This window comes from Halichoerus grypus, chromosome 6 (assembly GCF_964656455.1).
Source record: "Halichoerus grypus chromosome 6, mHalGry1.hap1.1, whole genome shotgun sequence".
Lineage (NCBI taxonomy): Eukaryota > Metazoa > Chordata > Mammalia > Carnivora > Phocidae > Halichoerus > Halichoerus grypus.
In genome coordinates, this window is record NC_135717.1 from 65063331 (window position 1) to 65085243 (window position 21913).

The following is a 21913-nucleotide window of genomic DNA, read 5'->3' on the forward strand; positions in this document are numbered from 1 at the left end:
TATCATATGTTACCTTGCATTTTGAGTATTTATTTACTAACCTTATCACTCAAGTTATATCTTAAATCCACTGAGGACAGGGAGTTTGTGTTAAAACATCTCTTTATCATCCATCACGGTGCCTTATTATGAGATGTTTAATGAAAATCTTTAATGAATTAAAGAATATATTAAAATAATAATGAAGGGGCCCCTGGGTGGCTCAGTCAGTTAGGCTTCTGACTCTTGATCTCAGCTCAGGTCTTGGTCTCCGGGTTGTGAATTCAGGCCCCACATTGGGCTCCGTCCTGGGCGTGGAGCCTCCTTAAAAAAAGACTTTTTTTAAAGTTAAAATAATAATGAAAAGAGCCTGTCATTTTATATTTATGAATGGTGCAGGATATTCTGCCCAAGTCAAGAGTTGTTTCATACGCTTCCCAGTGATAGCTGCTTGGTCACCTGAGAACTGGTGAGTGCCAAGCATGGGAGCATGACTACAAGTCTTCCAGGGGTCATGCATGTCCCCTTACAAAGTGTAGCACTGGGGGAGGGGCACAGTGTGAGGGAAGAGTCATAGAAACAGAGCAAGAGCACAGCTCTTCATGCCCCTTTAGCAAAATAGATCATCAACATCTGTGTTGTTCGGGCACCATGATCTTAACACTAATTGTTATTCATCGTCTTTATTTTATGCATCTTATAGTATACTCAACAGCAACTGGTTATTAATGTACCAGATAGATTTACTTTGTTAGATGGAGATCATTTCCTCCATGTGATAAATGAGGCAGTGGGAGATTACAGAGTAAAAGAAATTTCCGAAGGATTATATGGCTAGTTAAGAGGCAGAGCTCGGATATGAACCTGTGTGTTCTTGGTTCTAAATCCACTTGTTGTTCCTATGACCCACTTGTCCACCTACTAACAATGTAAGTGTCACGGTGACTGAGAAGTTAAGTAAATGTTCTTGAGAGATCCATTTCTGAAACTAGATCAAAAGTTTAAATTGGGGGAAATGTAACTCTAAGATATACATAATTGATATTCTATAAATTCTGGAGTGTAACTTTATTACTGCTTGTTACCAACACGTTCTCTTGCATTTTGAAAGCCTAAGATGTCTATAATTCTGGTATAGAGACTAGAAACTTTTTATTATTACCCTGAGCCGCTGCTGACTTTAATGAAGTAGCAGTTTTGGGGAAAGAAAAATAAAACGATAGCCTCAGTTTAACGGCAATGTCATAGGAAGCAATTTATTATAATATGTGTAAAAGAAAGTTTGTGGTAATTACTGTCAAGCTACCTATCACAAATTCACAATTTCATAATTCACAAATTTTTTAGTGAATTTTTTCTATGTATTGTGTCCTGTTATAGAATGAATACCTAAATGAAGGTGTTAATGCCAGAGTGATTGAATATGAAGATAACCTGCCCCTCCTAGATATGTTTCTGCAGAAGCCAATGGGTCTACTATCCCTACTCGATGAAGAAAGTCAATTTCCCAAGGCCACTGACCAGACTCTTGTGGGTGAGTTTTAAATACAATATGTCTGCATTGTTTTTTGCTGCAGTTGTATAATGCTCTGAATGACTTAAAAAGAATTTTTTTAATTATCTGGGAGAAAATAGCTATCACAAAGCCTGCATATGTAACTTTAAAGAAGAGGCTTTGGGTCTAATATCTGGACCAGTGAATGTTTAAAATAGGGTGAGAAGGGGTACATGTACCCCAGTGTTTATAGCAGCAATGTCTACAGTAGCCAAACTATGGAAAGAGCCAAGATGTCCATCGACAGATGAATGGATAAAGAAGATGTGGTATACGCACACACACACACACACACACACACACACACACACAATGGAATATTATGCAACCATCAAAAAAACAAAATCTTGCCATTTGCTACGACGTGGATGGAACTGGAGGGTATTATGCTGAGCGAAATAAGTCAATCAGAGAAAGACATGTATCATATGACCTCACTGATATGAGGAATTCTTAATCTCAGGAAACAAACTGAGGGTTGCTGGAGTGGGGGGTGGGGTGGGAGGGATGGGGTGGCTGGGTGATGGACACTGGGGAGGGTATGTGCTATGGTGAGCACTGTGAATTGTGTAAGCCTGTTGAATCACAGACTGTACCTCTGAAACAAATAATACATTATATGTTAAAAAAAAAAAAAAAGATAGTAAGAAGGGAAAAATGAAGGGGGGGATATTGGAAGGGGGAGATGAACCATGAGAGACTATGGACTCTGAGAAACAAACTGAGGGTTTTAGAGGGGAGGGAGGGGAGGGAGGGGAGGGGGATGGGTTAACCCGCTGATGGGTATTAAGGAGGGCACGTATTGAATGGAGCACTGGGTGTTAGACGCAAACAATGAATCATGGAACACTACATCAAAAACTAATGATGTAATATATGGTGACTAACATAACATAATAAAATAAAATTTTAAAAAAATAGGGTGAAACATTTAGTGATGAATTAAACAAGTTTGATATTGGACTTCTTACATTGGTAGAGCCCCAGTCATAGGATCTTATGTTAGAAATAACCTTAAAAATTATCAAGGTCCCCCTCCCCGAAAAAGAAACTACCTAGCCCCAAATTAGAAATTGAAGGGCAGGGCAAAAGGCCAGCTCTGGAATTTGAAAAGAGATAGCTAATGAGAAGGAAATAAATTCATCTAGGCACTTGTCTAATAGAGGCAAATAGCCTCCAATACCTTAATAATCTCTAAATTACAGTACATTAATAAATATTCACAATAATCCTGAGTCATCAAAGAAAGCATAAACATATTCATTTTTTCTGTTTGAGAAGGCAAAGATATGTTTAAAAGATTATCATCTAAAATGGTTAAAATTAAAAACGTCTTACTCCTTAGATTAAAAAATAAACTTTAGCTTGTTCAGGTAAAAAAAATCATTTTTTAATGTAGAAATACTGTATTCCCTGATGGTTGGAGATATTGATTATGTATAATAAATATTTGCAGAAAATTTGGATTCACATTTTCTCTCATTTACTTTGGGTGATAGAGTCTGTTTCTTACCAGTAAGTCTGTGATGTTGCTTCCTGCTGACTCACTCATTGGCTTATTCTCTCCTCTAATTGGACAGTACTGATGGAAAACAAAACAACCCCAAAGTTCTGGGGAAAATTGTCTCATAGCAATCACTTGATTTTTGAGGTTAAAATGTCCCTTCTAGGACATGGAGTAAAAAATTCTCTGAAGGTGACACAATTGTTATAGGACTGTAACTGCCTTTATGACCCTACATTTTTCCTATGTAATCAGTAATAACTTATTCTAATGGAAAGGAGAGCCAGAATACCAGATTTCTAGGCTCATGGCTTCACATCAAACTGGGTTTCACAAACCTCTTTGATCAGTTCATCTCAGGTAGTTTCCTTCCTCTACTTCCAAGTAGAATCCTTCTCAGATTCCCCCCACGCCCAGACCTACTAAGTCAGAAACTCTGTGTTTTAATAGGTACTCCGGGGGCGGGGCGGGGGGGGGCGGTTCTGTTGCTTGCCAAGGTTTAAGAACTGCTGCTCTAAATCATAATAGAATGGTTAAATTCATGATCTTGAGTTTGGTCTCACCATTTGTGCTCCTAATCTCATTTATCAGCTATATAAAATAGTCTTTTCACTGCACATTGTCCATTTTATAGTGAAAGAGATGATTCTGTCAATCAGTATTTTCTGAGGATCTCCTTACATGGCTTGATAGTGGAGTTCAATTTTTTTTCCTATAGAAAAATTTGAAGGTAACCTGAAATCACAGTACTTCTGGAGGCCCAAAAGAATGGAACTTAGTTTTGGAATTCACCACTATGCAGGAAAGGTAAGAACTGTGAAGAATTATGACTGAGTTTCTCTTAGTCTTTCATCAAATAATAATGATAAACATGAAAACTATGGCCCGAAATATTTACAGATGGTTATAATGAGATAGCCACCTGTTTCTGCCCCAATCTGGCCCTGTCTGTTCTCCAGCTTCCTACAATCTGTCCTGAAAAAGTGAACAAAAAATCCTTCTCCTACTTTTTCAAACACAATCTTATAGTTTTTCTAGAGGAATTTTTATTAAGAAACTAAGGGAAAACAAGAAAGAAAAGAAAAGAGAAAGGCAAGTATCAAAGCTTCCATCTTTCTGATCATAAGATCTGGCTTTGGATGAGATTGGCTGGCAATGGGGACCTACTTTTTCCTTCTTTTCATGATAGGTGGGAACCTTTTGTATAAACTGCCTTTTATAGACTTGAGGTACTTCTCTCTCCACAGAAACCTTTGTCTCTCCTCCTGCCCAACAGGAGAAAGTGCCAGATTGGAGGTGTTGTCGGGTAATGGTGCTAACCTAGGTGGGGTTGACTAATGGACTGTTCAGCAGTTGGAAGTTTATGCATTGATAGATGCACATTCCCACAGCAGAGCAAACCTCAGATATATTGTCCTAAACCCAAGGATGCTCTGTTTCCCTTCCACAGAGAATAACAGGTCATTCCTTCACAATGATGTTATAAATATTGGAGGACTGAGAAGATATTAAAATCAAGAAAGAAACGCATAGAATGAGAAATACATGAACAAAATGAAATAACACAGAACCTGGAAGATTTAGGTCTACTAGGACTTCTCTATTCCACAGACTTCAATATTCCACAGACTTTTGTCACTGAAAAAAAAAATCTACCTTAACGATTTTAGTTTTGGCCTCTCCCATGGTGTTCAGCATATGATTTTTCCAAATAAGCCTTTTCTAAAAACATCCACTAAGAATTTCCTATGATCATTTTATCCAGTTGTTTTTAACAGCTATATTAGTCTGCTTGGACTGTCATAAGAAAAATAATGCAGGATGGGTGGCTTAAAGCACAGAAACTTATTTTCTCACAGTTCTGGAAGCTAGAAGTCCAAGATCAAGGTGCCAGCAAGGTCGATGTCTGGTGAGAGCTCTCTCCCTGTCTTGCAGATGGGTGCATTCTTAAAGTGTTCTCATGTGGCCTTTTACCTGGGTAATTGACGCGGGAAAGAGATCTCCAGTGTGTCTTTCTCTTCTTACAAGCATACCAGTCCTATGGGATTAGGGTCCCACCCCTAGGACCACATTTAACCTTAATTACCACCTTAAAGACCCTATCCAAATACAGTCACATTTGGGATCAGGAATTCAACATACTAATTTTGGAAGGACACGATTCAACCCATAACAACAACCATATTAGATCATCCATCCTACAGAAATCTTTGGGTCACATTGATCTTTAGAAAGTCTTAAAATTATTTAGAAGTGCCAGAAACATGAATCCTCATAGTGTACTTAGACCATACTACTTACGGAGACGAAAATCTATAATGGCCAGTTCATTGCGCGTGAATCAGTTATCATAGAAACGAGAATCCCTTGATGGCCCAGGGTGCCTCCTTTATGCCACTCTCAACCCTCCAAACAGAGAAAGGAAACACTACCAAATTTCCAACATAATAAATGAGAGGGATCAAACCTTTTTTATGATTTTAACCCAAATAAAATTAGCAAGACACAGATTTTTCTCTGACAAAATATACTCTAGACCTGGAAAAGTTTGCTCTTCCAACCAAGTTGTAAAGGACTACCTTTATAAATCTTTGTGTACCTGTCGCTCAGCACAGAGGAAGTTCTCAACAAATACCTATTGATGATTCTGCCGCCGTTGACGGTGATGATAATGAGAATGACATCCTTTGTGATACTGAAATATACTTTATCAACAGGTCCTCTATAATGCAAATGGATTCTTAGCTAAAAATAGAGACACTCTTCCAACTGATATTGTGCTGCTTTTGAGGTCATCAGAAAACAGTGTGATTCGGCAACTAGTCAATCACCCTCTGACAAAAACAGGTAACCTAAGGCAATTTCCTTTAACTGAGAAAATTCCTCAGGCCCAATCCAGTAGTTTCTGACTGTGCTTTTCATGAGTATAATCCTCAATTTCTTTATGTTGGTTTGTTTTTAGCTCACTAAATACGCATTTTTTAATACATTCTGCCCAGATTGTCTGAAGAACATGTAAAAATAAATATAAACAAACTAGGTTTTCAATAAAGAAAAGTGTCTGAAGAACTGACCAAAAAATATGGTGGTATTTTAACTACTCACTAGAAGAATATGCTCACCTCTAAAGAGTTCAGAATGACCTCTGTTTCAGGACTGGGCAGCTTTGGGGTGGTACTTTAAGACTCTAAAGGTTTAGGGGCGCCTGGGTGGCTCAGATGGTTAAGCATGTGCCTTCGGCTCAGGTCATGATCCCGGGGTCCTGGGATCGAGCCCCGCCTCAGGATCCCTGCTCTGCAGGAAGCCTGCTTCTCCCTCTCTTGCTCCCCTTGCTTGTGTTCTCTCTCTGGCTGTCTCTCTCTCTGTCAAATAAATAAATAAAATAAAATAAAATACACTTTAAAAAAAGACTCTATAGGTTTAGTGAGCTCTGTCTTATTGATTAAAAGCTTACATGTGTTTGCTCCACCCAACCATATACATGTTTGCATTTGCTTTTAAGTAGAAAAAAAATGTAGTTTGGGTTATTTTTCTTTATTGGTATTATTTTGTATTTCTTTTTACAGTTTTATTGAGATATAACTGACACAATAAATAGCACATGTTTAGACAGTAAAATGTGATGAGTTTTTGACAGGCATAAACACCTATAAAACACCACATTCAGTAGTGAGTGAACATATTCATCACCCCCAGATGATGTTTCCTCATGACTCTGGAATCCTTCACACCACCACTCCTGACCCCTCTCCATTTGTTCTAGCACCATCGGTTGAAAGAATTGTTCTTTCCCGCATTGAATTGCTTGGGTGCCCTGTTGAAAATCAATTGACTATATACATGTAAGTCTGTTTCTAGACTTTTCACTGATATTTGTCTGTCTTTATGGCAGTACTATACTTCTTGATTACTGTAGCTTTATTAAAAAAAAAAATTGAAATCAGGTAGTATAAGCTACCCCACTCTTGGTCTTTTTCAGAGTTGTCGAGGCAATTATAATTCCTTTGCTTTTCCATATAAATTTTAGAATAAGCTGGTCAATTTCTGGTGAGATTTTGATTGGGATACACTGAAGCTATTGATTAATTTTGGCAGAATTGATATCTTCACAATAGTCTTCCAATCAGGGAGCACAATATAGCTCTCCATTTATTTAAGTCTTCCTTAATTTCTCTCAGCAATATTTTGTAGTTTCCAGTGTATGAGTCTTGTATATCTTTGTCAAATTATCTGCTAATATATCACATTGTATGCTATTATAAATGGTAATTTTAATTTAAATTCTGTTTGTTGCTAGTGTATAGAAATCCAGTTGATTTTTGTGTATTGATCGTTCACCCTGCAGTGTTGCTAAGCTTATTTATTAGAGTAGCTTTTTTTGTAAATTCCATAGGATATTTAGATGATCATGTCATCTGTGAAAAAAGAGTTTGCCCTTTCTTCTCCATTCTGTTTACTTTTTATGTCTTCATCTTGCCTGGTTGCACTGGCTAGAATCACCAATGCAATATTGAATACAGGTTCTAAGAGTGAACATTCTAGCCTTATTCCTCATCTTGGGGGGAAAGCTTTCAATTTTTCCCCAATAAATATGATGTCACCTGTAGGTTTTTCATAGACGTTCTTTCTCAGGAGGAGAAATTCTGTCTATTCCTAGTTTTCTGAATATTTATCAGGTATGCATGTTTGAATTTTGTCAGATGCTTTTTTTGCATCTACTGAGATGTTAATTCGTTTATTTTTTAATCTGTAAATATGACGAGTTATGTTAATTGATTTTTGAATGTTATGCCAACTTTTTATTCCTGGGAAAAACCTGACATGGTCACGATGCACTGGACTTTTATGTATTGCTAAGATTAAATTTTCCGACATTTTGTTAAGAATTTTTGCATCTGTGTTCATGAGGGATATTGGGCTATAGTTTTCTTCTAATTTTTTTCTAATGTTGGGATCAGAGTAATATTGGCCTCATCGAATGAATTGAGAAGTATTGCTTCCTCTTCAATTTTCAGGAAAAGTAGAGTGAGTATTATTTCTTTCTGAATTCCTTTATAGAATTCACCAGTGAAGCCATCTGGGCCAGAAGGGGTTTTTTGTGAGTAGGTTTTGGACTACAAATTCAAACTGTTCAACAAATATAAGGATATTTAATTATCTAATTTTTTGAATGAGCTTTAGTAGGTTGTATCTTTTAAGAAATTTGTCTGTTTCATCTATGTAGTCAGATTCATTGACATAATGTTGATTATAATGTTCCCTTATTATCCTTTAATATCTATAGATCTTGGAGTTTTATCAGCTCTCTCATTCCTGATCTGAATCTTTTGTGTCCTCTTTCACTTTATTCTTGATAGATTTTCTAGAGATTTGTCAATTTTACTGATCTTCTCAAAGAACCAGCGTATAGTTTATAGTTTCACTGATTTTCTCTATTGGTTTTGCTTTCTATTTTGTTGATTTTTTTTTCCTTCTTCTTTTCTTTCTTTCTTCCCTAGGGGGGCGGGGGGAGGGCTTTTTCATTTTTGTTTCCTTTCTTCTGTTTACTTTGGGTTTTATTTTGTCTTCTTTTTCTAATTTCTAAGGTGAGACCTTAGGTCATTGATTTAAGAAAACATTTCTAATATAAGTACTTATATGGACTATTTATAAGTATTATATTTCAATTCTAAAAATATTGGGATTTTCCATATCTTTGTGTTGTGGCCTTCTAATATAATGCCATAGTGCTCAGAAAGCATATTTTGTATGATTTAATCCATTTAAATTTACTGAGACATGTTTTAATGGCCCTGAATATGGTATATCTTATTTTATGTTTCATTTACACTTACAAATAATGTATTTTCCACTGTGTTGGATGGAGAGTTAAATAAATGTCAATTGGATCAACTTGGTTGATAGTATTGGTCAAATCTTCTATATCCTTACTATTTTTTTCTCTCCTGGTTCTACCAGTTACTGAGAGAAGAGTTTTGAAATATCTGATTATAATTCAATTTATCTATTTTGTCTTTCATTTTTATCAGCTTTTGCTTCATGTGTTTTTAAGATCTATTATTGGACACATAAACATTTAGAATTATTATAGCTTCTTGATGACTAGACCCCTTTATTATTATTATTATTATCCTTGGTAATATTCTTTGCTCTGAAATCTACTTTGCCTGATAATATGGAGACTCCAACTTTCTTAGGATTAGTGGTTGAATGGTATATCTTTTTTTATACTTTCAACTTCATCTTATTCTTGTTTGTATTTAAAGTGTTTTTTTTTTTTTTTTTTGTAGACAGCATGTAGTTGGGCCTTTTTAAATTGTGACAATCTCTGCCTTTTAATTGAGGTGATCAAACTATCGATATGTTGGGTTTGACTGACTCTACCATTTGATGTGTATTCTCTTGGTTACATCTGTTATTTTCCCTAGTCTTCACCTGGGTTCCCCTCCTTACAGTGTAAAATCTCTTTAGACAGAAACTGGGGTCATCATAGGGCTCACCTCATTTGTTTCCCCTCACTCAGGGATCAGTGTCCTGTACTGCTTGATGCACAATATATGAAAACTGTTATTCCTAGACAAATACTGTATGATTCTTCAGAATAAGGTACTTAGGGCAGTCAAAATCATAGAGACAGAAAGCAGAATCATGATTGCCAGGGGCTGGGGGCGGTAGGAATGGGGAGCTAGTATTTAAGGGGTATAAAGTTTCAGTTTTACAAGATGAAAAAAATTATGGACATGGATGGCAGTGATGGTTGCCTCACATTATGAATGTATGTAATGCTATTGACCTGTACACTTAAAAATGATTAAGATGCTGAATTTTATGTTATGTAAGCTTTACAATAAAAAATGAAAAGGAAGAAAAATGGTTACCTCATATATTTTGTATTTTTTTGTTGTTGTTGTTATTTCAGTTAATTCAGTCTGTGTTACTTTATCATGCCCAGAAGCAAATGTCTTCAGTTTTGACTTTAACAATTGTCATCTCTTTCTATATCCACCAACTACGTCTGGGCACCTAATCTCATGTTTTTTACCCTTATAAAATATGCAACCAGGTTCTCAATACTATGTTCTGTCTCCTGACTATCAGCAGAACCATGTTTCATTAGCCAGGGAGAAGAGAATTTCATAATCAAAGATGTTTCAGTGACTGAATCTCAAAGCTATCAGAGGCATTTGGATTTTATATTCACCTAATATGCAAACATAATAATAATGATGACAACAATAATAATACATAAATTTGTTTAGAAGTTGCAGTGTGCTAGGCACTGGGCTGACTACTTTTATTTACTCCTAATAGCAACACTCTGAGGAGGAATTACTGTTACAGATGAAACATTGAGTCTTGGAAATGTTGAGCAACTTTCCCAATGTTGTTCCTGTGGGAAGTCTTAGAAGTGGGCTTGAAAGTTTGGGTTTTCCAATTCTGTATTATGCTGTCTCCAAGATTCTAAGATAACCCTTTGCATGTATGACTTTAAATATGAAATACAGTTCAGCCATTATTAGGAGGAAATGTACCACAATTCCTTGCAGCTCACGTCTCTATCTTGGTTTATTACAGGTTTGTTCATCAGGTCAACTATAAAGGCAAAGTGGATATATTTTCTGAAATTAAGATCTATGCTAATTTTAGTTCCTGTTGATATGCGTTAATGAATTTTTAGAAGGCTTTTGTTTAAAAAAAAAAGGCTTTTGTTTATTTTGTTGTTAAATAATTTGATGACTAGTGTATAAATTTTGTTACATTGAAATTATTAATCCCTTAGTAAATTTCCTCTAGTTTTTTAGTTTTCAGAAAAACTTAAATTTTTAATTCTTATTTGGCTAATATTAAGTAATGGTATCTATTAAGTAATGGGTCTATTCTAATTAATGTGCTACTAGTCCTTTGTATAAGTCTGTAGTAATTTTGGTAATTTTTTTCTAAAACTTTCCCTTAAAAAAAACAAAAAACAAATGAAAGTCCACAGCTGCCCCTCTGAAGACCATGTGTTACTATCTCTGTCCACTCTGCTGTCTGCAGTAAGTTTCACAGTTGAAGAGTGAACAGTGCAGTGCGCAGCCCAGCGTGAAAGCCAGCGCGCACACCCATCGTGACACTTTTCTTGGTAACGAGGGAAGGGGGACGACAGCACAGCAGAGGAACTGCCAGCTAAATCCCAGGCAGGGTCCCACCAGCATCATCACTTTGGAGCCAGGCTTTCGCCACCACAAAGAATGTGAAGGATTTGTCAAAAACATGTAGCCTTGGGGCACCTGGGTGGCTCAGTTGGTTAAGCGCCTGACTCTTGATTTCGGCTCAGGTCATGATCTCAGGGTCTGGATGTTGATCCCTGCCTCAGGCTCCGTGCTGGGCATGGAGCCTACTTAAAATTCTCTCTCCCTCTCCCTCTGTCCCCACCCCACCCCTGGCATGCACACACACACACACTCTCTCTCTAAAAAACAAACAAAAAACATGTAGCCTCTACTTCTCGCCCAAAAGAATGAGAATGAAAAGAAGTAATCTTTCTCAAGTGATACTGAATTCTGGAGATATATTTGAACATTACTGTTGGGATGATGAACTCTTGGATTGTGGGTTGGTTGGTTATTTTGCTTGGTGAGAGGTGGGACAGGAGAGAAAATGAACTAACATTTCTGGATGCCCACCATGTACCAGACATACTGTCACATGTCATCAAAATTCTGTGAGGCAGACAGCACTATCCCCATTATGTGGTTTCAAAATGCAACTCAGAGACTAAGTAAATGATCCGCGGGCAACACGATTTAAGTACCACAGCTGGTATCCAAATCCAGGTCTTCCTGGCTTCTGGGGCCATAACTTTTCACTACACCAGAATATTTTCACAGCCTCAGGTTGTGCACATTTAAGTAGCCCTAGTAACAGGCACTATTTCTGAATGTTAGATTGAACATATCCATTACTCTCAACCATTCTTGATTTTCTTATAACCATTTCACATGAATTAATAATCTGTATGATTTTTAAGGCCCATTGTAAAGCTTACCTTTGCATTAAAAAAAAATCTCAGATGCCATTTAACACACACACACACACACGAAGCAAATTGTTCCCTTTATCAGAATCACACCATATCTTGTAGCAGTTAAAGGAAATCCAACACTTACCTGTATTTTTTCTAATCTCAAAGCTGGGTTTTTTTTCTGAACTTAAAATTTGTCGTAAATTTTTATGTAATATTTTATCCTTAAATTTCTCATAAATACTTAACCAAGGATGAATATTGTGGCATCAACAATGTTTATTTTAATACTTAAGTAAATGAGGAAAGTCTTCTAGTGATTGAAGACTCTAAAATGTATATTAATTTCATCCACATTCCTATAGGTAATCTGCCACATTCTAAAACTAGAAATATAATAAATTATCAAATGAGGAATTCAGAAAAATCAATCAACTTGACAAAGGTAAGAAAATGCATTTTGCATGACAGTGAGTGTAAAAATCTAACCTTTACAACAACAGTGTTTATGTGCTCCTAAAAGTAAACAGCATTTTACTTTAGGTTTTCTCCCTTTGATCTTTCTTTTCTGCTTAAACAGCTATGTTATGTTCGTATTACTGCTAGCCACTGAAATAATCATGAATTTGTGATACCTTCTTAACTCTTCCTTTATAGCTCATTTTAATGTTGCACTAAGACCACCTAAAAATATATTAGCTAAGGTCTGAGACATTCACATTCCCTGCAAGACCAATTAAAATTCCAATGAGGCTGACAAAACAATTACCCTAGTAAAAATATTAACCTTTTGTTATTTTATGTATTTGAATGCATAGACCATGATAACCTGAAGGAAATTCCATGCGCTTCTTGTAGATCATAAAGTACAGTGGATACTGAAGCATCACTGTCTTTCTTGGTCTTTGTAGGATCAAAGTGGAGAAGCCACAGGTCATACCATAGAGACAACCAACATGAAGACACAAACAGTTGCATCATATTTTAGAGTAAGATATTAAATTATGGTGTGTTGTACTTAGGAATGTTATTGATTGATTGATTTTCAAATAGGGGGAGGGGCAGAGCGAGATGAAGAAAGAGAACACTAAGCAGGCTTCACGCCCAGTGCAAAGCCTGATAGGGGCTTGAATTCATGACCCGTAAGATCACGACCTGACCCAAAATCAAGAGTCAGAGGCTTAACTGACTGAGCCACCCAGGTGCCCCAGGAATGTTATTTATTTTAAAAGAGTTACAAATCAAAAGCTAGTAATAAATATCAGAGTACTATTAGCAAAAGATAATTCTCATTGTATTCCATTTACTATTTATTAGATACAGAATATACTAGAGAGTACTGTCAAAAACCTATGGATGGTTTGCTATGATATTTTATCTATAAAATTATTGCATACTAAGTCAATCTTAATGGAAGTTTATACCTTGGTTAAATTTGTCCAAAGAACCAAACGCATTTGCACTAGAACAAAACCTGACAGAGTTTTTAATTCAGTGCTATGATAACTACCTATCACTTCTCCATCCCACTCCTAAATGATCTTGGGGTGGGCAAATGGGACAAGGCTGAGCATCCAGGTCCATTCCATATCTCCCTGCACATAGACAAGATGAAAACCTCAAAAGAAAAAGAACTGGTATAAGCATGGGGCAAGGAGAAGGAATACCAGGAAAACATAGTAACATGCCAAGAAAGTCAGCCACTGTGTCCTTAGCATAGGGTCAAGGTGACCTTTCTTACCTGTCTTCCCTGGACAATATGGGAGAAAAGGAAGATAAGAAGTACTTTACTTCCTCTGTGCTCTGAAGAACTCTAGATACCCCTGTCCTCGTTATTGGTGTTAGTTCTTATTTATCTCTTCTGATAAAATCATATTGGGGTGCCTGGGTGGCTCAGTCGGTTAAGTCTCTGCCTTCGGTCAGGTCATGATCTTGGGGTCCTGGGATCAAGCCCCGCATCGGGCTCCCTGCTTGGCAGGGAGTCTGCTTCTCCTTCTCCCTCTCCTCTCCCCACCACTCATGCTGTCACTCGCTCGCTCTCTCTCAAATAAATAAGATCTTTAAAAACAATTAAAAAATAAAAAAAATAATAAATCATATTAACCAGCCAATGAAAATGGAGAAAATACTAACTAAAAATTGAAAATTATTAATAGTATAATTTAAGGCGGGAGAAGGGGAGGAAATTAGGCTAAATTTACTATAAGTAAGTGTTCAGTGAGTAAATCCAGTTTTCTAACAGAATCATGAAATTCTTTTAAAAATAGCTGGGTAGTTTTATTAAATATTTTTTCAAGTCGTAAGCTCATAGCAGACAGTGTGTGCTTAATCATCTTTGAGTAGCACGGTAGTACGTTTATATGCTTACTATCTCACATTTGCTGCTGGTACATTCACCTTTCCTCAAGACCACGGCAGAGCTAAATTACCAAGCGTATTTACAGACAGATTATCTTCCTTTTTTAAGTGAGCTATCCAAGACCAACATCAGTCCACTGTTGGTGACATCCAACACTGTGTGTATGTTTAAAACACTAGTTCATAAAATCATTGTCCTCCTCTGGCTGAAGTGAAAAGTGATAGAAGATAATTCCATAGAGTATATAATGTATTTTTTTAAAGTTATTTTTCATTCTGCGGAGAATGAACGTAGTGGAACACCATGCCTTGGTTCCTAAGACAAACCAGTGCCGAAGTTGCAGCAGGCTCTTTCTCTGAATGCCAACGGCAAGTGTATCCCTTCCGTACCTCCCGCACCCAGCAGGTGCTTGCAGGACTACCAAAGGAATGACGGCTCACAGATAAACGTCATGAAAAGGGGGCTCCAAAGTGGCAAGCCCAGCTGTGTGAGGATCACATCTGAGTTTCGGTGCCCAAGAAGAAGCCGAGCAAATCCAAGGCTTTGTCACTTGCGTAATTCTGTATTTGGCTTGCTCTGGCTTTGTAACCATAGGCTTCTATGTTCCTCCCAACACTAAAAGAAATCCAACCAACATCAGCTGACTATGTTCATACATTCGTTACCTTGCCAATAAATTGCAGCGCTGGTCTTTAACATGCTCATTTTCTGAGTTCCACTTTTAGGTGAGCTGTGATTATTCTGTTATACTTAGTTGTCCTGTAATTGGCTACCGTTTTAATAAGCTGTTGCTGAACACACAGTTTTCCTATCTATGTGACTTTGAAAATTCTAAAATAAATAAGAAAATTATCAAGCTAGAGCAGATTAGAGTACTTAAATGAATTTGCTTATTTTCGTAACTCCTACATCCTATATAGTAAACTGCTTTAACTTCTCATTTCTTATTTTAACCCAGGAGATGATCCTGACAGGCCTTGAAGTGTTTACTTTCATACTTTCTATAAAGAAAGAATTGGACAAGGAAATTAATAGTATAAGCAAGAAGTTAAGTCGTATGCCTAAATATTATATATCAGCAAGCTTCCATGAAGGGGTATAATTACTTACAAACAAATTATTTGAAAAGTAATTTCATCTATTAATTAAAGTTGCCTTAAGAATGTACAGGCAACCTTTTAATAGCTAAGTTCCGAATTATTGCCCCTACGTTTTTATGAGTAAATCTGTATTTTTAAAAATATGCTATAAATAAAATTTTCATTAATACAGACTTTCCTCCATTGACTGTGAATTGATGTGAACATTTGTAAAATCCAGTTTTCAGAGGTTTTTCTCTTATAATAAAAAGAAAGACTTGCAAGCCCCTAAGTTTCTGTATGCTACGCTGAGAAATTTATTTTTTTTTTGCGTATTATAGTATTCCCTGATGGATTTGTTATCCAAAATGGTGGTGGGCCAACCTCACTTTGTCCGTTGCATCAAACCAAATAACGAACGTCAGGCAAGAAAATATGACAAAGAGAAAGTTCTCCTACAGCTTCGCTACACTGGAATTCTGGAAACAGCAAGAATTCGAAGGCTGGGATACTCTCATAGGATACTTTTCTCCAACTTCATAAAGCGGTATGTGGATTTCTTTTCAAGGTTCCAAGTACAGTTTATAGAGAAATTCATCAGAAGAATTACAGGAAACAAAATAGGAAAGAAAATTACTCAGCTGTTCTAGAACGGAGGCATTTTGTTTTTGCAAATGATTTTGCATTGAAAGAGAAGGTAACTGGGGCTGGAAGTTTTTGTTGTCAGCTGGGAGATCCGATGTGGTTGCATAGGATACCGGTCATGAGCAGGATGACTGAAAGGCCTCAGTTTCTGTACTGAGCACTTAGAGGGTCTGGGTTCTCAACCCAGTGCTCATGCTGTGTGACCCTTGGGCTGTACCAGTGATTCTCAACAGGGGGAATTTTTGCCCCTCCAAGAACGTTTGTTAATGTCTGGAGACATTTTTGGTTGTCACAGGTGATGGGATGGGGGTTGCTGTTGGCATCTAGCTCATGGAGTCCAAGAGTGCTGCTAAGCATCTTACAATGCACAGAAAAGCCCCCCCACAGCGAATAATTATCCAGCCTAAAATGTTAACCATGCTGAGATCGAGAAACTCTGACCTATACTGAACCTCATTTTCCCCTCATTTAATGAATCTGTCATGACTGCCTGGTGGAATTGTGATAAGGATCAAATGAGACATTATCTCAGTAACAGTATTTAGAAAACAGAAAGACTCAATTAGGTATAAGAAGTCCTTTTTAATATTTGAAATTAATGTAAAATGAATTGAGCTATATAGTAAATATATTTTATAAAGTAATACATTTGTGTTGATACAGAGGTTTAGTACCTTATATATTTAATATTTTAAACACCATGTTTCTGATATTTATCAATTCTATGATTACTATTAGCTGTGGATCTTGAAGCTTCAATCTTCCAAAGTATTACAATTTTCAGGTGAAAGCTAGCATTTGAGAAATTCCCTATAAATAACATTCTCTGGCCTTTTTCAGAGTGTGCAAATTAGGATTAAGAACAACACAAAGTTTCTAACCCCCCCCAACAAAACAAAACAAAACATCATCTTGTCTAGTGTCAAGCATTCTTTCACTTGGGGTAACCAAGACCCTTACTAAATAAAATGAAAATTCTAATTATTTTTGCAGACTTTCATATATTCAGGTATCTATGGTAAGTTCTTGCCTTTTTTCCCCTTTGGCACCTGGCAAAGAAAAGAAAGGTATTTAAAAAAAACAGGTTTGAAAGCATTCAGGTATTTAGTAAGTAATTACTGCTAGCTTGTTTTTTAAGAAATAACTTTTAAAAGCTAGTAAATAAATACGTCATTCTGATTTATAATTGAGAAAAAAAGACAAGAAAAGTATTCGTTTCGAGCACCTTGAAATGAAGAAAACCCTACCAGTTCTTCATGATGGAGAGCAGAGTTACACAAATATGGTGACTTCCATGATTGGCAAATCCTCTATGGTAGTTTAAGATAGACTTTAAAACCTCAGGCTGTAGGGTTCAGAATTAGAGCCAGCATCCAATCACTGACTTCCCTTCTCCCAAAGCAGACCCCATTTTGTATCCAAAACTAAGAAATGAAAAATACTGGAATTTCTTATTGGCTATCAGTAAATTCTCCATTCTGTACATGAACGCAGAGAACCTAAAAATACTTGATATCAAGAAGTTTCAAATTTCAAATTAAAATCATAATGTGACCGATTTTCATGTTTTTTGCTTTTTAGAAGTTGATCTTTAACTTGCCTAAAAATTAATATAATATTACTCTAATTACTATGGAATTTCAGTGACCTTTTCTTTAGGTACAAGGTACTGAGCTGGGGTGCCTGGGTGGCTCAGTTGGTTAAGTGTCTGACTCTTGATCTTGGCTCAGGTCTTGATCTCAGGATTATGAGTTCAAGCCTCATGTTGTGCTCCACGCCGGGAGAGTGCTAAGCATTGCAGAGGACAGCACATTTTAAAACTGGCTGAGCCTCAAGAATTAACAATCCATTTAAAATTACCAGAGTCATAGACATGGAAAGTTAATAAGCAGTGCAGAATAATAAATACCAAGATCCTAGGGAATAATATACACAGTGCAAGAGATCAGAGAAGAGAAAGATTATCTCCAGGAGGGCTGATAAGAGAATCAGGAAAGAAGGTTTAAACTAGAATCTGATAGTAGGTACAGTTTGTGGAAAAGACAGGAAAGGTCTTCTCAACATACTGTTTGGCGTGTCAAAAGCTAGAGGGACTTTGATTTGTCCGGATTAGCACAGTGGGTGTTAGTGAAGTGACAGAAATTGACAGAAGATAAGATGGGATGAGATGGAAAGACTGATCAGGTTAAAATTATGTAGACAGAGCCTTGAATGCCATATTAAACTTATACTTTCAGTTATCCATGGTTTTACAACATGGACAGTAAGGAGAACTAAACCTATTTTCTTGATGATATTGTAGTTGAAATTTGCCTATTTGGAAGGACAGAAGTGAGAATAAATTCGTGAATGTATTTCAAAGTCCCATGCTATATAGAATACCAAATTACTACATGATAAATGAGGAAGGGGAAAAATACTAAGTATACAAAGAACACGAGAATAGCTGTTCTGAATACAGGAAGTTCCAGAAATAAAAGGCTAAACCTTTTCTCCATCACTAATTTGAAAGCTGTCATCTAAATTGGCAAAGACTCTCAGGAGACAGAACAATTTGCAAAGGCCCTGTGGAGGTGTAAATAGGACTAAATCATTCTCCTCTGTCCTGCCTTAGCCTTTGACTTACCCTCCGTGTATGATGCAAAATTCATCAGATTCTTTGTCTACTCTGTTGTAGATAAACTCTTCCGTTTTGTGACAAAGAAATAATCTTAAGGGAAGATACACAACCTCAACTTACCTTGCCCAGGGTTTTTACTGTAGTTTTTTCAAATGAACCCTTATACTCAGAAGCCCCTGAAGTGAGCTCCGTTTTTCCACTAGGCACCTGTCTACAGTGGTTTGGCTACCAGAGCTCTGACTCAAGCCGAACTCACTGAAGGCAGTAGTTTAGTGAAGTAGGTAAGTACATATGCTTTGAAGTCAGAAAACCCAAATGTGGGGGGAAAAAAAAAAAGAAAGAAAGAAAAAATCCAGAAAACCCAAATTTGGAAAAAAAAAAAAAAAGAAAGAAAAAATCCAAGAAAGAAAAAAAGAAAGAAAATTCTGTCACTATCGAAATGTGTGACCTTGTTCAAAGTTACTTTGAGTAACTGCTATAAGCTTCAAGCCTCGATCTTTCTCATCTGCAAATAGGGATGATGGTAATAGTATCTACTCTATATGTGGTTATGAGCATTAAATGAAATAATGTATATGTAGTTTATTTCATAGAACCAAATGTCATTAATACATTTTAGTTATAATTATTTTCATTATTATTCTTGCCTCAGCCCCAAGCTCCCAAAATTACTTTGTACCTACAGTGCTGTGGTCTTGAATCCCACAACATAAACCATGAAGCTAGCCCATAAAAAAAAACAAAGAAAAAGCCAGTATGTTGGTTTTAAAACAAGTCTTTAAAACAAAGGATGCAACAAAGCAAGGGTCTGGGGGCTTTCCTCCATAAAAGCAACTGGTCTACCTAGATGGTTATTTACCCAGCAAGTCCCAGAGGCTGGTCATTAGTCCCTTCAGCAGACATTTAATTGAGCACCCATGGTGTTCTAGTCCTTGAAAAAAAGATTAACCCAAATTTTCACCCAAAAATTAATAAAAGAGCCTCTGACATTAAGAAACTCACAGACTGGTTATGGGAACAGGAAACTAATTATGTACATTATCATACAATGTAATATAAATTCCAGGGACAAGGGTGCTCATCTGCTATTCACTGCTGCATCCCCAGCACTTAGAAGGGTCCCTAGCATATAGTAGCTACTCAATAAATATTTATCAAGTGAATGAAAGAATAGTGGACATTTTTAATATAAGTGTGCACAGGGCACTCTGAGAGCATGACATGGAGATAGTGGAAGGGAGGAAGAAAAAGGAAGACTTCTTAGAGTAGAAATTCAGATAAAGCAAAGAATCATAAAAGTAATATATAAGTATGTACTATAAATATCATATTTTAACTTGAAACATGAACATATATTCATTTTTCAACCTTTTGATAAGGCTCAATTTTTTTCTTTGAATAAAAGTCCACTAATCAGAGTTTATTGACTCTTTCTTACATAAGCTATCCATAATCCCTTATTTATGGTTTCCAGTTAATATTTCTTGAGATGAAGCAGGAAGTTAAAGACATTTGTGAAACAATCATAGGGCTGAATATTTCTTGCTTCTTAAGATTCTCCTCAACCCTTTGTAATAGCTTCATCCACATTTATTTCCATAGGGTTTAGACCACTTCTTTACGAAGTCTTACGAAAGCATTTGATGCAATTTTGTAGAAACAACTCTCTGGCTTTTTTCACTCATAGTCCATCAGTTTATGTAATATGGGTTTTCTTTTAAGATTTTATTATTTATTTGAGAGAGAGCACAAAAGCGGGGTGAGGGGCAGAGGGAGAAGCAGACTCCCTGCTGAGCAGGGAGCCCAACGCCAGGCTCGATCCCGGGACTCCAGGATCATGACCTGAGCTGAAGCCAGACACTTCACTGACTGAGTCACCCAGGTGGCCCTTCGTAATATGTTTTTGAACCTTGTCACCTCAAGTGCAGGTGTAAACAGGTTTGGCAGCAAACACAGCTCGCCAGGCAGGAGCGGAAGCACACAGGCACCCGAGTGAGAGCCACCACCCGTGAGGTCCAAGTGTGTGGTGGACCCCAGTCAGTGCATCCACCCAGGGAAGGAGAATGTCAGTTAACCCACTTAGTCTATTCATTAAAGATACATTAAGGAGAGTTTCTAGGATACTGAAAGAGTGAGTCTTCCTTAAAGGAACAAGCCGTGAGGATGAAGGACGTGCAGACAGAGAGATTAACACATACAAAGGCATGGAGGCATGAGCAATCATGGCCTTTTGGCATAATTTTAAAGATTTTTTTATTTATTTATTCGACAGAGAAAGACACAGCGAGAGAGGGAACACAAGCAGGGGGAGTGGGAGAGGGAGAAGCAGGCCTCCCGCGGAGCAGAGAGCCCGATGCGGGGCTCGATCCCAGGACCCTGGGATCATGACCTGAGCCGAAGGCAGACGCTTAACGACTGAGCCACCCAGGCGCCCCTTGGCATAATTTTAAAGAGCTTTTATAACCAGAGCTCAAGCTGTGCATGGAAACTAGCCAAGGTGAGGTTGGAAAGGCAGGCAGGGATATGGAGGAGGAGGGAGCTTTCATGCCCATCTTCATATATGTCAACTCCTTTTAAATGACTGCTTTTTGGCAGGTGTGACCTTTGCATTTCCAACCTTTCTTCTGCTCTCCAAATTACATATGTTTTGTGCCCAGCCTTTGAAAGCACCTGTTTTTGCCATCACGGCTTAGAACTGGGGATGTTCTTGGAGACTTTCAAGTCAGGAAAGAACATGATCAGATTTTCATTTTATTAAGACAATTCAGACAGAGCTAGGAGAGGGGAGCAGGGTGGACATGACCAGTTGGAAGGCAATTAATGGAAGGCAGGATGAGAAGAGATGACAAGTAGGTCAAGGCAATGACAGTAAGAATAGAACGAAATGGATTTTGGAGCGGTTTTTAAGCTTGTTGGATACACTGAATGGAGACTAGGGAAGAATGTAGGATGACACACAGATTTCTAGCTTTATCACCTTTGAAAAGGGGTTGATATCATTCACAGGGGGGTAAGAATTAGCAGAGGAGAGGGAAGGTGATGACTTGCTGAGTTTGGAGTGCCTGTGGGATGAGCAGGTGGGGTGCGGAGCAGGCAGTCAGAGGTGATGTGTTTAGAGTTCGTGTAAAGAGGGCAGAAGATGAAGATTCAGGACTCATCCACTGTAGA

General features: G+C 37.3%; 1 protein-coding gene across 1 annotated transcript in view; it reads left to right on the top strand.

The window, feature by feature from the left end:
- The window catches only part of MYO3A (myosin IIIA), a 230374-nt gene that overhangs the window by 149701 nt on the left and 58760 nt on the right, over positions 1-21913 (top strand). The window contains exons 19-24 of the mRNA XM_078074084.1: positions 1360-1513; positions 3757-3845; positions 5756-5885; positions 12408-12487; positions 12954-13031; positions 15822-16027. Of these exons, the coding sequence (XP_077930210.1) occupies positions 1360-1513; positions 3757-3845; positions 5756-5885; positions 12408-12487; positions 12954-13031; positions 15822-16027 (737 nt within the window). The remainder of the gene's footprint in view (positions 1-1359; positions 1514-3756; positions 3846-5755; positions 5886-12407; positions 12488-12953; positions 13032-15821; positions 16028-21913) is intronic.